The sequence below is a fragment of the Melanotaenia boesemani genome, chromosome 17 (genome assembly GCF_017639745.1).
Source record: "Melanotaenia boesemani isolate fMelBoe1 chromosome 17, fMelBoe1.pri, whole genome shotgun sequence".
Classification (NCBI taxonomy): Eukaryota; Metazoa; Chordata; class Actinopteri; order Atheriniformes; family Melanotaeniidae; genus Melanotaenia; species Melanotaenia boesemani.
In genome coordinates this window covers 14,271,529-14,292,023 of record NC_055698.1, presented here as the reverse complement: position 1 = coordinate 14,292,023, position 20,495 = coordinate 14,271,529, and the positions used below count along the sequence as shown (strand labels likewise).

Here is a 20,495-nt window from a genome sequence, read left to right as displayed (position 1 = left end):
TTATTTTAATTGTGCATGGGAGAAGTAAAATATGGGTGCTTTGCATAAAAACAGTGTATAGACCAAAGATCACATTTTTCAGACTGGTGAAAGTTCCACTAAATAATCAATATCACAAGTTTACCTAACAAACACTGCCCCATTTGGAAAAATCCTAACTACTGCATAAACAGAAAATCCCTAAACTTTTCTACATAGACCTGTAAGGTGTGCCCCTGATGTGCCTCCTTTTTAAATATATGTATAAAAAGTTATATTTATATATTTTTCTTTTCTTGCATGATTTCTATTCATCTTTCTGCTATTTCTAACAAGAAACTGTTGCATTGATCAGGACTGATTAATTTGTAAATGCATTGTTCTTTTAGAGGATTTTAGAGGGTCAGCGAGGGTGTCAGTGTATGTATATGTATATTATAATCAGGTTTGATGTGCCCCCTTTTTGACTTTGAGCTCCTGACCCTTTCGAGGTCCGTTGCATGGGTCTGTAAAAGACATAATAATTCAAAGATTAAATAATTAAAACATCAATATACACACACCTCTCATTAACAAAATATTAAATGTGTCAATTGTGTGTGTTTTATGTAACATTTATGATTAATGTATCAATTGAATTATGTGTCAGAACTTCAATAAGGGAATTAACATGGTTCAATAACTGCTTAGTATCTTGTGTAAACAGTTATTGCATCTCTTCTTAGTAACTTATTGCTAACTGCCCTGACCAATGACATCCAGCCAACAGTGGAGACACCCTCCTTTTTATATAAAAGAAAGTGGGATCTCATCTTCCTCTGTAGGATTTTTAGTGGAACACATAAAAATAGATAAACTCCAACAAGACATCTGCATCTTGTCATAACGGCCTACTAAAGACTCCATCATGTTGTTGTTCCTCTTCATCTTTGGTCTGGCTCTTGGGGCAGTGACTCCATCAGATGAGCTGGAAATGAAGCTGCTGCGTGGCAGTTGTCCCATGTTCTGGTACAACTTCAATGGCCGCTGCTACAAGTATGTTGCCTCACACATGACCTGGGCTGACGCTGAGCTCCACTGTGTGTCAGAAGGAGCCAACCTGGTGTCCATTCACAGTCAGGAAGAACACGATTTTGTCAATTCTCTGATCAAGAGCTCTGACCCAACAAGGAAATTCACCTGGATCGGACTCACTGATGTTCATAAGGAAGGAGGATGGATCTGGTCTGATGGGTCTAAAGTCAGTTTCACCATTTGGAGTCCAGGACAACCAGATCATACTTATGGACTAGAACACTGTGTACACACCAACTGGTTGAACAACTTCATGTGGAATGAAGTTATGTGCTCAAATGCATTTGCTTTTGTTTGTGCATCACGCACAGTTTGACCAAAAAATTTCCACCGACACACTTTACTGATGTTGACTTTAAGCTACAGTGGGCGAATACTCAGAAAATATTTGATTCTGAATAGTAACTTCCACAGCTTGTTAGATTTTTTTAAAGGATCAAAAGTACTAAATGGATGAATAACTCTTGTTTGGCCAGTGAAATTGTTAAAGTGTCTTTGTCCTGCATTGATTTCTCTGACTCAAAATCAGCTTCAAGATGTGTAAACTCACCTCTACAGAAGTGGTGTTTATCATTCTTGAGGCTGCAGATGTACTGGTTTATGTCAATATGCAAAATTAATGAAGTGTCACCAGCTTTCATCTGCAATGCAAATATTTCTACCTCATTAATATTTCCAACTGTTTGCTAGTTTACTCAAACTGTGTAAAAGTTTAGAGGGCATCATACAGTCTGATGTTTGATTTGACACCGCACATCTGTAATCTATTTTGCTCTAAAATACATAAACCAGCTGCTTGGGCCGGTAAATAATAAGTACATACATTAGTTGTAGATAGTTTTAGGGCGACAACTCTTTCCTGTAGTTTTATTACATGGAAATGATTTGTCAACCCAGAAATGACTATGTAACAGCTGAGTGATACAAACTTTGCCTTCTAAAAATTAGGATTGTATTGGTTTATTATTATATACTAAAATTTATTTGTATCTCACATTACAGCCAAAAACAAAACAAAAAATAAAAAAAAAATCCATCCAATTTTTTTTAGTTTTCAATCACTTTTTTGAGTCCCATTAAAATGAATCCATGACTTCCTCACAATCTATAAACCCCCTTGATAAATAAACTTACCAGATAAGACACAGATGGCTTCATCTTAATTTAATACATGTTTTGATAATGTCTCATAACTTTCTTTCTTTGATTTATTCAGCTGTACTTTGCTAAGAACCCTAAAAGCAAATGAAAGAAAATTCATTTCTTCACATAGCTTAATGCTGACTTTTAATTCTGAACTTTCCTTTTTTATTTTATAAGTTCCAGTTAGCTTTACTTGTTTGGGTAAATAAGTTGTCTTGACTATTAAAGAAATATGTATTTTGGCACACAGACAGTGGAAAACTTAAAGGTCTGTACAGACAGTCAAATTCTAGAAAACATTCAGTGTTAAAGTAACTTTTTTGGCACATGATGTAGAAAAAATGACTTGCAGGCAAAAAGGTCTCTGGACACCAACTCTATGAATAATAAAAGGTTTATTACAAAAAGTCCGGCATCAAAAACAGATCTGCGGATTATGTACAGTCTCTAAGCCAATGTCGAGGATCCCACTGACCATGAATACCAGTGGTCTTATATAGGTTTACAAACAAAGAACATTCCTTACTTTACTTCTGACGCCACCCCTGAAAATACCATATTGGAAACATCTGTTGTCATTTCCTGTGACGTTAATTGATTTACAGGGTTCATGTGATCAGATTATCATACCCGAGTACATCTAAATGTAATTATACTACCTACATGATGCTAATCATTAAACACTTCATTGTAAAGTGACATTTGCCTTAGTAAACATCAAATGCCCAAGTGAAAGTGAATGCAGCTTGTCATTTATCTATGTATCGCTCTACACTATGTTCTGCATCGACACTACCACGATCTTGATCATAGTTTCCATGTGGGTGATAATATTAGTCTGTCTATACATCGTACAAATGGACAAATGGGTGAGGTGCAGAACATATTAAATTATTCCATTTTTGTTCATAATAATTGGTTCTGGCACAATGTTTATATTCTCTGTCCTTGTCTGTCTGTCCTTTTCTAAAAATGACCCCCCAGTCAGTTTAACCATCAAATTGCACATTGTATAATCCAATCCAAGCACATCCCTGAGCAGGATCAAAGTTCTTGATCATAAACTTAAAAAACTGTTTTCATCCGGACTGTGAGGCTTTTTTATGTTTCAGCTTTTTGCTTCTCTGTGTAATCACATCCTTTTGGACTCAGTGGATCGAAGGATTCTAAGAAAGTCCTGATCCAGTATTTGTTTCTGTACACTTTGATTCTGGATTCTAGTTTAGTTCAGGTTTTTCTTTAGAAAAAGAGCCAAATTATATGCAAGCTTAAGGATTTAATGAATTACCAATTGTTTGCGCATTTTCATTTTCAGATTTCAATTTAGAGCAAAGCAGGATCCAAACAAAAAAACAAACTAATAAAAGTGGAATTTGCACAGATCTCAGTTTTCAATAACCAACCAAGACATTACATCACGTCTCATTCAGACACAGTTAATGAAAATATTTCTTTCTCAAAAAATTAAAATCACAAATATGATCTTCCTCTCATTACTTCACAACTCTTTCATTGTGTGTTCAGAGTTACATAGTTATAAGCTAATTTTAATAAACAAAGTGATGGAGTAAATGTGTCAATAGAGCCATTAATTTTCACATTTAAAGTGTACTTCATGAGTACCAGATGGTATTAGTGGAATATTCTGATAATCTTGGAAACATGTAAGTTTACTGTCATAAAATAATTTGTTTGAACATCTACATATGACAGACCACCATTTCTAAACACATTTTGCACATAGAAAGAGATTCAGGTTTTTCCTTTCTTTGTTCACAAAAGATAGTATTCTGGGATTTTTCATATTTTTTTGGAACTGGGAAGATTTCTGTATACAAACTTATACATTTTTACATCATTATTTCACAAGTTCAAATCAGCACATACAAAGTCAGATAATGAGGTCAGAATTACTTTTATGTGCAGCTACACACAAGCTTACGAGATGCACAAACAAAAGTGTATTTATTGTGGCAGTCTTTGTCATTCCATTTCTTCTCTATGCTCCAGTTGGTGTGGACATACTTTTCATCTCCCCCATCGTTGTTTGGCTCTCCATCCTTCCAATATGTAAAGCTGAGTTTGGATCCATCAGACCACAACCACGTTCCTTCCTTCTGAGCGTCACTGAGTCCGATCCAGTTGATTCCCTCAGTAGGATCAAAGTTTCTGATCAGTGCTTTGACAAAATTCTCTTCTTCCTGACTGTGGATGGACACCAGGTTGGCTCCATGTGACAGACAGTGGAGCTCTGCATCCGTCCAGGTCATCAAGGTGGGGACATACTTGTAACAACGATTGTCGAAACCGTCCCAGAACTATGGACAACCATCACTTTCTAGGTTCAGTACATCCTGAAGTGTAGCGTACACAGCACCCAGAGTTAAACCAAGAAAGAAGAGGAACTTAATCTTGGCACTTTCCATCTCTGTATGATGAGGTGTTGATGTCTTGCTGGACTTTTTAGTTGTACTGGTGGATGTTGCCAACGATCCTGCTGAAGCAGATGACAGACTGCTTTCCTTTAATATCCTTTGGGTGTCTACATTGTTGTGCGTTATCACTGGCTAAATCCACTTGGCATAAATGTTATTTTTTACGCAATGCTGCAGTATCTGAACAAAGGTCAATAACCATGTTACTTTTGACCTGTTCTTGCTTCATTTTTTTATTTCCTATTTAGAACAGATACATGACCAACAGCAGAAATAACTGACAATGAGTAACACATCAGTCATATCACAATACTAAGGCAAGGCAAGTTTATTTGTATAGCACAGTTCTACGAAAGGGTGATTCAAAGTGCTTTACAGAAAGCAAACAGCATAATTTAATATTAAAACAAAAGAACAAGAAAAAAGAACATTGGATAAAAACAATATTAGAACACAATCAAGTTTAAAAATTCAAGCTTAAAATAAACAGATGCAGATTTGGACTGTTTTAAATAAAAACTATTGAAATGCAGCAGAGACCAGGTTAATTCTTTAACTTGGATTTAAATAAACTGAGTGTTTCAGCTGATCTGAGTTTGTTGCAGACATGTGGACCATAGAAGCTGAATGCAGCATCTCCATGTCTGGTTCTGACTCTAGGAGACTGGATCCAGATGGCCTGAGGGTTCTGGTAGGTTCTTACTGGGCCAAGAGATCACTGATATATTTTGGTCCTAAACCATTCAGATCTTTATAAACCAGCAGCAGAACTTTAAAGTCTATCCTCTGATGAACAGGCAGCCAGTGTAAAGACCTCAGAGCTGGACTGATGTGGTCCACTCTCTTGGTCTTAGTGAGGACTCGAGCAGCAGAGTTCTGAATAAGTTGCAGGTGTCTAATTGAATTTTTAGGTAGAACCTGTAAAAACACTGTTACAATAATTAAGCCGACTAAAGATGAAAGCATGGACTAGTTTTTCCAGGTCATGTTGAGACATCAGATCTTTCACCCTTGATGTATTCTTAAGGTGATAGTAGGCTAAATTTGTAATTCCCTTAATGTGTTTCTCAAAGTTAAGGTCTGAGTCCATCAATACACCCAGATTTTCGGCCTGGTTGGTGGTTTTTAGGAGTACAGACTGAAGCTCTGTGGTGACCTTTAATAATCTCTCTTTGGCTCCAAAGACAATCACCTCAGTTTTGTTTTTGTTTGACTGAAGTTAGGTTGATCTCTGCCAGTGGGAGCATAGATGTTAAACAGAAGAGACCCCAGGATGGAACCTTGGGGAATTCCACATGTCATTCTTGTCTGCTCAGATGAAGTTACCTATTGACACAAAGTACTTTCTATTCTCTAAATGCATTTTAAACCAGTGTATTAGAGGCCAGAAAGGCCCAGCCAGTCTTTCGAGTAATATATTGGGGTCAACTGTATCAAATGCACCACTGAGGTCCAGTACGACTAAGACTGACATTTTTCTATTGTCTATACTCAAACATACGTCAGAGCAGTCTCAGTGCTGCCGTGCTGTCTAAAACTTGACTGGGAAACACCACAGCAGTTGTTTTGTGTTAAAAAGTAAATTAGCTGATGAAAAACGCCCTTTGTGAACAGAAGATTTTAGATTGGCCTGTAGTTGCTCAAGGTTATCTAAACAAGCATGTAAATTGTTTTGACAAAGATTTCAATATGTCACTTCATGTAGTGTACATTTTAAACATTACTGTTGCAAACACTCAGAAATAAAGAAATATTTTCTGCAACTCCATTTAATTAAAAGTATTTCTTCACCTAATGACGAATGTGTAATACTGGGTAATATGTATTCTACCTAAGACAGATTTGGGATTTATGGATTTATGGGGTATATTGTTAAATAAATAGATAAACAAATAAGAAAATAAAAACCTTTGAGTGTATCATACAATTTCAACCTTGATATCCTGACAATCTTGTCTAAACAAGCGTCTCCATTGTTTTAACAAAGACTCCCAGTTTCCTCATCTGTGCTTCACCCATTTATACATGTTGCTCAGGACCTTACACAAAATTAAATAAAATGCATTTCTTTATATAGATTATCTATGTGATTATCCAGGTATTTGGTAAATTGCTAAAGCAGCCTGAGGGTTCTGGTAGATTCTTACTGGGCCAAGAGATCACTGATGTATTTTGGTCCTAAACCATTCAGATCTTTATAAACCAGCAGCAGAACTTTAAAGTCTATCCTCTGACGAACAGGCAGCCAGTGTAAAGACCTCCTGTTGAGACATCAGATCTTTCATCCTTGATATATTCTTAAGGTGATAGTAGGCTGACTTTGCAATTCCCTTAATGTGTTTCTCAAAGTTAAGGTCTGAGTCCATCAATACACCCAGATTTCTGGCCTGGTTGGTGGTTTTTAGGAGTACAGACTGAAGCTCTGTGGTGACCTTTAATAATCTCTCTTTGGCTCCAAATACAATCACCTCAGTTTTGTTTCTGTTTAACTGAAGAAAGTTTTGATCTTGTCTTGCTGTCTTGATGTCTTGCCAACTGAGTTTTCTGAGAATGTTTCAGGGTGCATGGCCTTAGATATCTTACAGATTCTTAACACATCTCTGCTTTCAGGTGTCTTCCCTCAGACCCTAAAAACAGCAGCAAGCAAATTATCAAGCCACTACTGAAAAAGACAAACCTGGACCCCTCACTCATGAGCAGCTACATGCCGATATAAAACCTCCCCTATTTTATTTTAAGATTATAGAAAAAGCTATATTCCAACAGCTACACAACTTCCTGACACTAAATAACTGTAAATAACATGCAGTATTGAAAGAGTACCAGCAGGAGGCTGATTTATTGCTCTATAGAAGCTGTGTTTAGGATTTAGTAACGTCTCACAGATCAGTTGAAGACTGCTACCTAAATCTCTGACTTTACCTTTAACTGGACCTGAGCCGCACTGACTATAAACTGCTTCTTTTTTCTAGTAGTGGAGCCATGTTACTGCATCTGTTTAGATGAGACCTTTCAGGCCCTCTGCTGTCCATGTTCCAAAAGAATTAAACAGATAAATTATCTGTCTGATGCAAGAAAACAAGTATAACCAGTAAAATAAAAACTTAAGTTTACTGGAACTTCCGTATATTCAAAGACTTACACAAGTAGTGACCTATAACATGTCTTTTTTATGTCTTATATATATATATATATATATATATATGACATAATATTTACAAATATGTAGCTTATTAAGATGTAATAAAAAAAGAGGTGTATCCAAGAAGCTATTGAGCTAAAATGATCGTATTTACCTCAAAAACCTAATTATAACTATTTGAAGTATTGAAATGTAATTTAAAGAGGGGTGTATCTAAGCCAGCCAGTTTATTTTGGGAAATAACTGAATTCTACAACTAAAGTGGTCATCTCATATAAAATGTAAAGAATCAGAATAGCCTTTATTTTAATTGTGCATGGCACAAGAAAAGTATGGGTGCTCTGCATAAAAACAGTATATAGACCAAAGATCACATTTTTCAGACTGGTGAAAGTTCCACTAAATAATCAATATCACAAGTTTACCTAACAAACACTGCCCCATTTGGAAAAATCCTAACTACTGCATTAACAGAAAATCCCTAAACTTTTCTATATAGATCTGTAAGGTGTGCCCCTGATGTGCCTCCTTTTTAAATATATGTATAAAACGTTATTTTTCTTTTCTTACATGATTTGTATTCATCTATCTGCTATTTCTAACAAGAAACTGCTGCATTGATCAGGTCTGATTCGTTTGTAAACACATTGTCTTTTAGAGGATTTTAGAGGGTCAGAGAGGGTGTCAGTGTATGTATATGTATATTATAATCAGGTTTGATGTGCCCCCTTTTTGACTTTGAGCTCCTGACCCTTTTGAGGTCCGTTGCATGGGTCTGTAAAAGACATAATAATTCAAAGATTAAATAATTAAAACATCAATATACACACTATTCACATGCACACACCTCTCATTAACAAAATATTAAATGTGTCAATTGTGTGTGTTTTATGTAACTTTTATGATTAATGTATCAATTGAATTATGTGTCAGGACTTCAATAAGGGAATTAACATGGTTAAATAACCGCTTAGTATCTTGTGTAAACAGTTACTGCATCTCTTCTTAGTAACTTATTGCTAACTGCCCTGATCAATGACATCCAGCCAACAGTGGAGACAACCTCTCTTTTATATAAAAGAAAGTGGGATCTCATCTTCCTCTGTAGGATTTTTAGTGGAACACATAAAAATAGATAAACTTCAACAAGACATCTGCATCTTGTCATAACGGCCTACTAAAGACTCCATCATGTTGTTGTTCCTCTTCATCTTTGGTCTGGCTCTTGGGGCAGTGACTCCATCAGATGAGCTGGAAATGAAGCTGCTGCGTGGCGGTTGTCCCATGTTCTGGTACAACTTCAATGGCCGCTGCTACAAGTATGTTGCCTCACACATGACCTGGGCTGACGCTGAGCTCCACTGTGTGTCAGAAGGAGCCAACCTGGTGTCCATTCACAGTCAGGAAGAACACGATTTTGTCAATTCTCTGATCAAGAGCTCTGACCCAACAAGGAAATTCACCTGGATTGGACTCACTGATGTTCATAAGGAAGGAGGATGGATCTGGTCTGATGGGTCTAAAGTCGGTTTCACCATTTGGAGTCCAGGACAACCAGATCATACTTATGGACAAGAACACTGTGTACACACCAACTGGTTGAACAACTTCCTGTGGAATGATCATGTGTGCTCATATGCGTTTGCTTTTGTTTGTGCATCACGCACAGTTTGTCCTTAGAGACCAAAAAATTTCCACCGACACACTTTATTGATGTTGGCTTTAAGCTACAGTGGGTGGGTACTCAGAAAATATTTGATTCTAAATAGTAATTTCCACAGCTTGTTAGATTTTTTTAAAGCATCAAAAGTAATAAATGGATGAATAACTCTTGTTTGGCCAGTGAAATTGTTAAAGTGTCTTTGTCCTGCATTGATTTCTCTGACTCAAAATCAGCTTCAAGGTGTGTAAACTCATCTCTACAGAAGTGGTGTTTCTCATTCTTGAGGCTGCAGATGTACTGGTTTATGTCAATATGCAAAATTAATGAAGTGTCTCCAGCTTTCATCTGCAATGCAAATATTTCTACCTCATTAATATTTCCAACTGTTTGCTAGTTTACTCAAACTGTGTAAAAGTTTAGAGGGCATCATACAGTCTGATGTTTGATTTGACACCGCACATCTGTAATCTATTTTGCTCTAAAATACATAAACCAGCTGCTTGGGCCGGTAAATAATAAGTACATACACTAGTTGTAGATAGTTTTAGGGCGACAACTCTTTCCTGTAGTTCTGTTACATGGAAATGATTCGTCCATCCAGAAATGACTATGTAACAGCTGAGTGATACAAACTTTGCCTTCTAAAAATTAGGATTGTATTGGTTTATTATTATATACTAAAATTTATTTGTATCTCACATTACTGCCAACAACAAAAAAAAAATAACAAAAAAAAAATCCATCCAAATTTTTTAAGTTTTCAATCACTTTTTTGAGTCCCATAAAAATGAATCCATGACTTCCTCACAATCTATAAACCCCCTTGATAAATAAACTTACCAGATAAGACACAGATGGCTTCATCTTAAATTAATATATGTTTTGATAATGTCTCATAATTTCCTTTCTTTGATTTATTCAGCTGTACTTTGCTAAGAACCCTAAAAACAAATGAAAGAAAATTCATTTCTTCACATAGCTTAATGCTGACTTTTAATTCTGAACTTTCCTTTTTTATTTGATAAGTTCCAGTTAGCTTTACTTGTTTTTTCATTGGGTAAATAAGTTGTCTTGACTATTAAAGAAATATTTGTTTTGGCACACAGACAGTGGAAAACCCAAAGGTCTGTGCAGACATGATACAGAAAAAATGACTAGCAGGCAAAAAGGTCTCTGGACACCAACTCTATGAATAATAAAAGGTTTATCAAAAAAAGTCCAGCATCAAAAACAGATCTGCGGATTATGTACAGTCTCTAAGCCAATGTTGAGGATCCCACTGACCATGAATACCAGTGGTCTTATATACTGTAGGTTTACAAACAAAGAACATTCCTTACTTTACTTCTGACGCCACCCCTGAAAATACCATACTGGAAACATCTGGTGTCATTTCCTGTGGCGTTAATTGATTTACAGGGTTCATGTGATCAGATTACCATACCTAAGTACATCTAAATGTAATTATACTACCTACATGATGCTAATCATTAAACACTTCATTGTAAAGTGACATTTACCTTGGTAAACATCAAATGCCCAAGTGAAAGTGAATGCAGCTTGTCATTTATCTATGTATCGCTCTACACTATGTTCTGCATCGACACTACCACGTTCTTGTTCATAGTTTCCAAGTGGGTGATAATATTAGTCTGTCTATACATCGTACAAATGGACAAATGGATGAGGTGCAGAATATATTAAATTATTCCATTTTTGTTCATAATAATTGGTTCTGGCACAATGTTTATATTCTCAGTTTAACCATCAAACTGCACATTGCATAATCCAATCCAAGCATATCTCTGAGCAGGATCAAAGTTCTTGATCATAAACTTAAAAAACTGTTTTCATCCAGACTGTGAGGCTTTTTTTAAGTTTCAGCTTTTTGCTTCTCTGTGTAATCACATCCTTTTGGACTCAGTGGATCGAAGGATTCTAAGAAAGTCCTGATCCAGTATTTGTTTCTGTAAACTTTGATTCTGGATTCTAGTTTAGTTCAGGTTTTTCTTTAGAAAAAGGGCCAAATTATATGCAAGCTTAAGGATTTAATGAATTACCAATTGTTTGCGCATTTTTATTTTCAGATTTCAATTTAGAGCAAAGCAGGATCCAAACAAAAAAACAAACTAATAAAAGTGGAATTTGCACAGATCTCAGTTACAATAACCAACCAAGACATTACATCACGTCTCATTCAGACACTTAATGAAAATATTTCTTTCTCAAAAAATTAAAATCACAAATATGATCTTCCTCTCATTACTTCACAACTCTTTCATTGTGTGTTCAGAGTTACATAGTTATAAGCTAATTTTAATAAACAAGGTGATGGAGTAAATGTGTCAATAGAGCCATTAATTTTCACATTTAAAGTGTACTTCATGAGTACCAGATGGTATTAGTGGAATATTCTGATAATCTGGGAAACATGTAAGTTTACTGTCATAAAATAATTTGTTTGTACATCTACATATGACAGACCACCATTTCTAAACACATTTTGCACATAGAAAGAGATTCAGGTTTTTCCTTTCTTTGTTCACAAAAAATAGTATTCTGGGATTTTTCATATTTTTTTGGAACTGGGAAGATTTCTGTATACAAACTTGTACATTTTTACATCATTATTTCACAAGTTCAAATCAGCACATACAAAGTCAGTTCATGAGGTCAGAATTACTTTTATGTGCAGCTACACACAAGCTTACGAGATGCACAAACAAAAGGGTATTTATCGTAGCAGCCTATGTCATTCCATTTCTTCTGTACGCTCCAGTTGGTGTGGACACAGTGTTCAAGTCCCCATAAGTTGTTTGGCTCTCCAGCCTTCCAATATGTAAAGCTGAGTTTGGATCCATCAGACCACAACCACTTTCCTTCTACCTGAGCGTCACTGAGTCCGATCCAGTTGATTCCCTCAGCACGGTCAAAGTTTCTGATCAGTGCTTTGACAAAATTCTCTTCTTCCTGACTGTGGATGGACACCAGGTTGGCTCCATGTGACAGACAGTGGAGCTCTGCATCCGTCCAGGTCATCAAGGTGGGGACATACTTGTAACAACGATTGTTGAAACTGTTCCAGGACTGTGGACAACCATTACATTTTAGGTTCAGTTCATCCTGAAGTGTAGCGTACACAGCACCCAGAGTTAAACCAAGAAAGAAGAGGAACTTAATCTTGGCACTTTCCATCTCTGTATGATGAGGTGTTGATGTCTTGCTGGACTTTTTAGTTGTACTGGTGGATGTTGCCAACGATCCTGCTGAAGCAGATGACAGACTGCTTTCCTTTAATATCCTTTGGGTGTCTACATTGTTGTGCGTTATCACTGGCTAAATCCACTTGGCACAAATGTTATTTTTTACGCAATGCTGCAGTATCTGAACAAAGGTCAATAACCATGTTACTTTTGACCTGTTCTTGCTTCATTTTTTTATTTCTTATTTAGAACAGATACATGACCAACAGCAGAAATAACTGACAATGAGTAACACATCAGTCATATCACAATAGTAAGGCAAGGCAAGTTTATTTGTATAGCACAGTTCTACGAAAGGGTGATTCAAAGTGCTTTACAGCACGCAAAAAGCATAATTTAATATTAAAACAAAAGAACATTGGATAAAAACAATATTAGAACACAATCAAGTTTAAAAATTCAAGCTTAAAATAAACAGATGCAGATTTGGACTGTTTGAAATAAAAACTATTGAAATGCAGCAGAGACCAGGTTAATTCTTTAACTTGGATTTAAATAAACTGAGTGTTTCAGCTGATCTGAGTTTGTTGCAGACATGTGGAGCATAGAAGCTGAATGCAGCGTCTCCATGTCTGGTTCTGACTCTAGGAGACTGGATCCAGATGGCCTGAGGGTTCTGGTAGGTTCTTACTGGGCCAAGAGAGATCACTGATGTATTTTGGTCTGAAACCATTCAGATCTTTATAAACCAGCAGCAGAACTTTAAAGTCTATCCTCTGACAAACAGGCAGCCAGTGTAAAGACCTCAGAGCTGGACTGATGTGGTCCACTCTCTTGGTCTTAGTGAGGACTCGAGCAGCAGAGTTCTGAATAAGTTGCAGGTGTCTAATTGATTTTTTAGGTAGAACCAGTAAAAACACTGTTACAATAATTAAGCTGACCAAAGATGAAAGCATGGACTAGTTTTTCCAGGTCATGTTGAGACATCAGATCTTTCACCCTTGATGTATTCTTAAGGTGATAGTAGGCTAAATTTGTAATTCCCTTAATGTGTTTCTCAAAGTTAAGGTCTGAGTCCATCAATACACCCAGATTTTCGGCCTGGTTGGTGGTTTTTAGGAGTACAGACTGAAGCTCTGTGGTGACCTTTAATAATCTCTCTTTGGCTCCAAAGACAATCACCTCAGTTTTGTTTTTGTTTGACTGAAATTAGGTTGATCTCTGCCAGTGGGAGCATAGATGTTAAACAGAAGAGACCCCAGGATGGAACCTTGGGGAATTCCACATGTCATTCTTGTCTGCTCAGATGAAGTTACCTATTGACACAAAGTACTTTCTATTCTCTAAATGCATTTTAAACCAGTGTATTAGAGGCCAGAAAGGCCCACCCAGTCTTTTGAGTAATATATTGTGGTCAACTGTATCAAATGCACCACTGAGGTCCAGTACGACTAAGAATGACATTTTTCTATTGTCTATACTCAAACATACGTCAGAGCAGTCTCAGTGCTGCGGTGCTGTCTAAAACTTGACTGGGAAACATCACAGCAGTTGTTTTGTGTTAAAAAGTAAATTAGCTGATGAAAAACGCCCTTTGTGAACAGAAGATTTTAGATTGGCCTGTAGTTGCTCAAGGTTATCTAAACAAGCATGTAAATTGTTTTGACAAAGATTTCAATATGTCACTTCATGTAGTGTACATTTTAAACATTACTGTTGCAAACACTCTGAAATAAAGAAATATTTTCTGCAACTCCATTTAATTAAAAATATTTCTTCACCTAATGACGAATGTGTAATACTGGGTAATATGTATTCTACCTAAGACAGATTTGGGATTTGTGGATTTATGGGGTATGTTGTTAAATAAATAGATAAACAAATAAGAAAATAAAAGCCTTTCAGTGTTTCATACAATTTCAACCTTGATATCCTCACAATCTTGTCTAAACAAGTGTGTCCATTGTTTTAACAAAGACTCCCAGTTTCCTCATCTGTGCTTCACCCATTTATACATGTTGCTCAGGACCTTACACAAAATTAAATAAAATGCATTTCTTTATATAGATTATCTATGTGATTATCCAGGTATTTGGTAAATTGCTAAAGCAGCATTAAAGACAAATTAAGATATTATCACTCAGGTAGAGATGAAAATGTCCTTTTAATGGAAATACAAACTAAAACTGGAAACATCTTGTCTCGTTTTGAGTAGATGTCTGTTTTTTTTTACTTTTTTTTTAAATCAGAGATAAGACTTAAGATGAAGAACTGTGCATAATGAACAGAACAGTAAAAAAAGTCTCTAAAGGAAATATATACAGATAATATATGCAGACAAATAAAAATAAAATAAGGTATAGACAGTTTTATGACCTAGAGACTGTGCAGATGAGTGTTTGATTGGTTATTTTTGAACTCACTAAAGAGTCAGATGTCTGTGTAAATGAAGGAGTGGTGGAAGCATCATGGGTGTATGACAAGTGGCTGCTCGTTGCTCCCACAGCACCCAGTGATGGTGTCCTGCATACTCATATTCCAAGGGAAGAGAGCCTCCTGAGTAAGCAGAGACGACTCTGGCCCTTTTTGTAAAAGACATCTGTGTTGTGTAAGCAGTCCAGTTTATCATTTAAGAGAAAACCCGGGTACTTTTAGTCCCCCACCATCTCGATGTCCAGTCTCTGGATGTTCACCAGAGCAGGATGTGACTTCCTCTTCTTCTAAAGCAGTGGTTCCCAAACTTTTTCTCAAGGGGCCCCCTTCTCATTGACAACAATGCCAAGGCCCACCTCCTCCCCTCCCTTCCCCCACATCCCACCACCACTACCACATGTACCCCAGCTCTTACAATGATAAGGAAATGCATCGCAAAATAATATTGTTTAGGAGAGAAACAGTGTGGTATTTTTAATTTATTGACTGCTAATTGCTACTGTTTTAGTAAAACTTTAGTAAAACAACTCTGCTATTTATGACAGTTTATTTCTGAGGTAATCAACAGGCTTTTCTTTGTGTTTAGGATCAGAAGTCCAAATGTGGCTTTTTAACTGTTTTGGTTTCATAGTGTCGGATGCTCATATTTTCAGACGTATGGTCTCTCGTCATTACCCACCATAGACCATTACCATTACTTGACCATTATGAGGTCATGACTGGGGCAAGATATGTCTTGTCATACGTTCTCGTCCCTTTTTTGTTGTTGTTAAAATGTTAGTTGTTGATTCATCATTTACCCATAGATACTTTCACAAATTTGTCCGTGTTTTGCTCGCAGTACTTTATAATTACAGACCTCACTTCAATTTCTTCTTATTATATGTTAACTTCACAATAAAAACAGATAAAAAAAAGAAAAGCACTGCCTGTTCAAGTCTCTACACAAGTTCCAGTAAATTTAAGTGTTGATTTTACTGGGTATATCTGTTTTCTTGCATCAGACAGATACGTTATCTGTTTAACAAATAATCACCTCATCAATAATTATCCCAGGTTTCCGAAGGCTTTGGTGTTTGTTTCACTGAGTAAATTAGATTTGCTTGATTGCAAAAGACCGATCAAAGTGCAGAGAGTGTTTTGCAAAACTTTTGCCCCAACTTAAAATGATTGAAAATATAATTATAAAAGACAAGTAAAAAAAGAAAAGACATGTAATAGGTCACTGCTTGTTTAAGTTGTTAAACATAAGTTCCAGTAAGCTCGAGTGTTTATTTTACTGAGGAAATTTGTTTTCTTGCATCAGACAGATAGTTTATCTGTTTAACAGCTAATTCTTTTGGAACATGGACAGCAGAGGGCCTGAAGGTCTCACCTAAACAGATGCAGTAACATGGCTCCACTACCAGAAAAAAGAAGCAGTTTATAGTCAGTGCAGCTCAGGTCCAGTTAAAGCTAATGTCAGAGATATAGGAAGCAGTCTTGTTCTGATTTGTGAGATGTCACTAAATGCTAAACATAGCTACTCTAGAACAATAAAACAGCCTCCTGTTGGTTCTTTTTTAATACTGCGGGTCCAGGTCAGAGACAAGGACCATCATAAAGACGCTTTCTTCTGCTGCCCCTCTGCTGGACTTAAAAATATTACAGCAAGAAGTTTTATATTTCCCTGTGGCTTCACAGCAGGTCTTGACTAGACACAACTCTGGGAGATAATAGAATTAAACTAAAAAGTAAATATATTAACACCGTTTATAAAATTTCAACATTTAGAAAATAGTATAGACTGTTATGGCAATTTTCTAAACAGTGACAGAGTGACAAGCAAAAATAGGTTATAGTTTTTAGTTTCTTTCTGCCTGCGCTGATCCCTAAACTACCAGATTTTTCTCTCTGAAAATAGAGCCAAACCAAATCTCACCAGAACAACAAGGCTGGAGGGGATATTTTAATGTTTCCACAAATGTATATACAATTTATCAATAACTTTTTGAATAAATGGCCAAAAACTGCATTTCCTTGTGGAGTTTCACATTTACTTTGTCAGCAATGCTTCAAAGATGACCAAATATGTATTTGTTCTAAATGTTTAAGGTATTCAGCCAGATTTTAAATTGCACCGGGGTGGGGGGTTTACAGTAGGGAAATTGTGTCAAGCAAAGAGGTTTTACCTTCTGACAGCTATACTTAACATCAGTGAGACTTGGCACAGAACCTTATAGCTGGATCATTGTATTAGCACAGCAGGTGCACATTCCTCACTAGTGTATGAGCATTTTATATGGGGGTGCAATAACCGATCATATACCAGTTATTAATTCTATAAATGTTGGTTATATACCTTTGCAGTTCAGAAATGAAAGGTATGTAGATTCCAAAGCGGAATGGTCAGCTCTTACAAAGGACGACATTTCAGCCTATTATGCTTTTTATTATATTTTAGGTATTATACCTAAGAAAGCTATTATGTGTAGTGGTGTCAACTGTGAAGATGCAATGCATAGGAGGGAGCTTTATTTGGTATATGAGGATATTGTCAGTGCTTTGTATGAAGGTGGTAAGCCCCATTTTAATTGTACGTATAAAGTACAAAGTGTCAAGCCAGGTTGGAATAAGTATGTTGCTGAACATCATGCTGAAGCTTGTTCAGCTGCAAGGCCACGGGGAATAGCAGGTAGACCCAGACAGGAGCCTGTGTTTGAATATAAGAAGCTCACTGATGCAAAGTATAAATATGCTGTTCATTTTATCTGCAAACATGAGAACACTATGAGGGCAGACGCCATGGCTGAGAAGTTGTTGTGTAATAATGCATCTTATTTTTGTAAAGAGGTAAGGGGCGGTTAATAAATGTGAAATGTCTCTGCTTTGCACTGTAGATGGAATTACTGGATTAGATAATATAGTTGGATTTTTGAGACAGCACTATAACAGTTTATTTAATCATGGTAAAATGAATGTGTATAAACCATTTTGCACACTTTTAGAGGGGTGATAGAGCCCTCAAAGTCCAGCCCTGCTTCCACGCCTCTGCATGGGAGAAAGCAGGGCTGGACAACCGAGAGTGGGAAGGTTGACAACTAACTTCTTAAACACTTGAATTTGAAACTTCCATTGTTGGAGGTCCAAGGATTTTTATCAGATGACCATCCACCTTTGAGGGCCCTCTCACCGCTTACTATAATCCAAAATTTGTTCTCTCTGGGCCTTGAATCAGACAAACTGACTTTGATTATCATATTAATTAATAACATATTTTAAATGAAACACAAAAGAAAATTAAACCCCTTAGTCCGACACCATATATATATATATATATATATATATATATATATATATATATATATATATATATATATAAAACTTGAGCTTAAATGCTAATATTTACAAATATGTAGCTTATTAAGATGTAATGAAAAAAAGAGGTGTATCCGAGCCAGCAAGTTTAGAACTATGATGTTGGACTGATTTTGGATCAATAGGTCAGATGACCAAGAAGCTATTGAGCTAAAATGATAATATTTACCTCAATAACCTAATTATAACTATTTGAAGTTTTGAAATGTAATTTAAAGAGGGGTGTATCTAAGCCAGCCAGTTTATTTTGGGAAATAACTGAATTCTACAACTAAAGTGGTCATCTCATATAAAATGTAAGGAATCAGAATAGCCTTTATTTTAATTGTGCATGGGAGAAGTAAAATATGGGTGCTTTGCATAAAAACAGTATATAGACCAAAGATCACATTTTTCAGACTGGTGAAAGTTCCACTAAATCATCAATATCACAAGTTTACCTAACAAACACTGCCCCATTTGGAAAAATCCTAACTACTGCATTAACAGAAAATCCCTAAACTTTTCTATATAGATCTGTAAGGTGTGCCCCTGATGTGCCTCCTTTTTAAATATATGTATAAAACGTTATTTTTCTTTTCCTTCATGATTTGTATTCATCTATCTGCTATTTCTAACAAGAAACTGTTGCATTGATCAGGACTGATTAATTTGTAAATGCATTGTTCTTTTAGAGGATTTTAGAGGGTGTCAGTGTATGTATATGTATATTATAATCAGGTTTGATGTGCCCCCTTTTTGACTTTGAGCTCCTGACCCTTTTGAGGTCCGTTGCATGGGTCTGTAAAAGACATAATAATTCAAAGATTAAATAATTAAAACATCAATATACACACTATTCACATGCACACACCTCTCATTAACAAAATATTAAATGTGTCAATTGTGTGTGTTTTATGTAACTTTTATGAATAATGTATCGATTGAATTATGTGTCAGAACTTCAATAAGGGAATTAACATGGTTCAATAACTGCTTAGTATCTTGTGTAAACAGTTACTGCATCTCTTCTTAGTAACTTATTGCTAACTGCCCTGATCAATGACATCCAGCCAACAGTGGAGACACCCTCTTTTTTATATAAAAGAAAGTGGGATCTCATCTTCCTCTGTAGGATTTTTAGTGGAACACATAAAAATAGATAAACTCCAACAAGACATCTGCATCTTGTCATAACGGCCTACTAAAGACTCCATCATGTTGTTGTTCCTCTTCATCTTTGGTCTGGCTCTTGGTGCAGTGACTCCATCAGATGAGCTGGAAATGAAGCTGCTGCGTGGCGGTTGTCCCATGTTCTGGTACAACTTCAATGGCCGCTGCTACAAGTATGTTGCCTCACACATGACCTGGGCTGACGCTGAGCTCCACTGTGTGTCAGAAGGAGCCAACCTGGTGTCCATTCACAGTCAGGAAGAACACGATTTTGTCAATTCTCTTATCAAGAGCTCTGACCCAACAAGGAAATTCACCTGGATCGGACTCACTGATGTTCATAAGGAAGGAGGATGGATCTGGTCTGATGGGTCTAAAGTCAGTTTCACCATTTGGAGTCCAGGACAACCAGATCATACTTATGGACAAGAACACTGTGTACACACCAACTGGTTGAACAACTTCATGTGGAATGATCATGTGTGCTCAAATGCGTTTGCTTTTGTTTGTGCATCACGCACAATTTGTCCTTAGAGACCAAAAAATTTCCACCTACAGACTTTACTGATGTTGACTTTAAGCTACAGTGGGTGGGTTTAGAAAATATTTGATTCTAAATAGTAACTTCCACAGCTTGTTAGATTTTTTTAAAGGATCAAAAGTACTAAATGGATGAATAACTCTTGTTTGGCCAGTGAAATTGTTAAAGTGTCTTTGTCCTGCATTGATTTCTCTGACTCAAAATCAGCTTCAAGATGTGTAAACTCATCTCTACAGAAGTGGTGTTTCTCATTCTTGAGGCTGCAGATGTACTGGTTTATGTCAATATGCAAAATTAATGAACAGTGTCTCCAGCTTTCATCTGCAATGCAAATATTTCTACCTCATTAATATTTCCAACTGTTTGCTAGTTT

General features: G+C 36.3%; 3 protein-coding genes across 3 annotated transcripts; all 3 read left to right on the top strand.

Moving 5' to 3' along the window:
• The first annotated feature begins 604 nt into the window (after window positions 1–604).
• On the top strand, window positions 605–20,149 carry LOC121628152 (lactose-binding lectin l-2-like). The gene is made up of 2 exons (XM_041967077.1): window positions 605–1,365; window positions 20,106–20,149. The coding sequence occupies exons 1-2, from the start codon at window positions 887–889 to the stop codon at window positions 20,113–20,115; spliced, it is 489 nt and encodes a 162-aa protein (XP_041823011.1). The 5' UTR covers window positions 605–886; the 3' UTR covers window positions 20,116–20,149.
• LOC121628154 (lactose-binding lectin l-2-like) lies at window positions 8,924–9,568 on the top strand. Its single transcript, XM_041967079.1, has one exon. The coding sequence runs from the start codon at window positions 8,965–8,967 to the stop codon at window positions 9,451–9,453; it is 489 nt and encodes a 162-aa protein (XP_041823013.1). The 5' UTR covers window positions 8,924–8,964; the 3' UTR covers window positions 9,454–9,568.
• LOC121628151 (lactose-binding lectin l-2-like) lies at window positions 19,452–20,115 on the top strand. Its single transcript, XM_041967076.1, has one exon. The coding sequence runs from the start codon at window positions 19,627–19,629 to the stop codon at window positions 20,113–20,115; it is 489 nt and encodes a 162-aa protein (XP_041823010.1). The 5' UTR covers window positions 19,452–19,626.
• Window positions 20,150–20,495: the final 346 nt, after the last annotated feature.

What these genes read in the sequence shown, in the direction of transcription:
- LOC121628152 (XM_041967077.1), top strand. Translation starts at nt 887, where the DNA reads ATGTTGTTGTTCCTCTTCATCTTTGGTCTGGCTCTTGGGGCAGTGACT.
- LOC121628154 (XM_041967079.1), top strand. Translation starts at nt 8,965, where the DNA reads ATGTTGTTGTTCCTCTTCATCTTTGGTCTGGCTCTTGGGGCAGTGACT.
- LOC121628151 (XM_041967076.1), top strand. Translation starts at nt 19,627, where the DNA reads ATGTTGTTGTTCCTCTTCATCTTTGGTCTGGCTCTTGGTGCAGTGACT.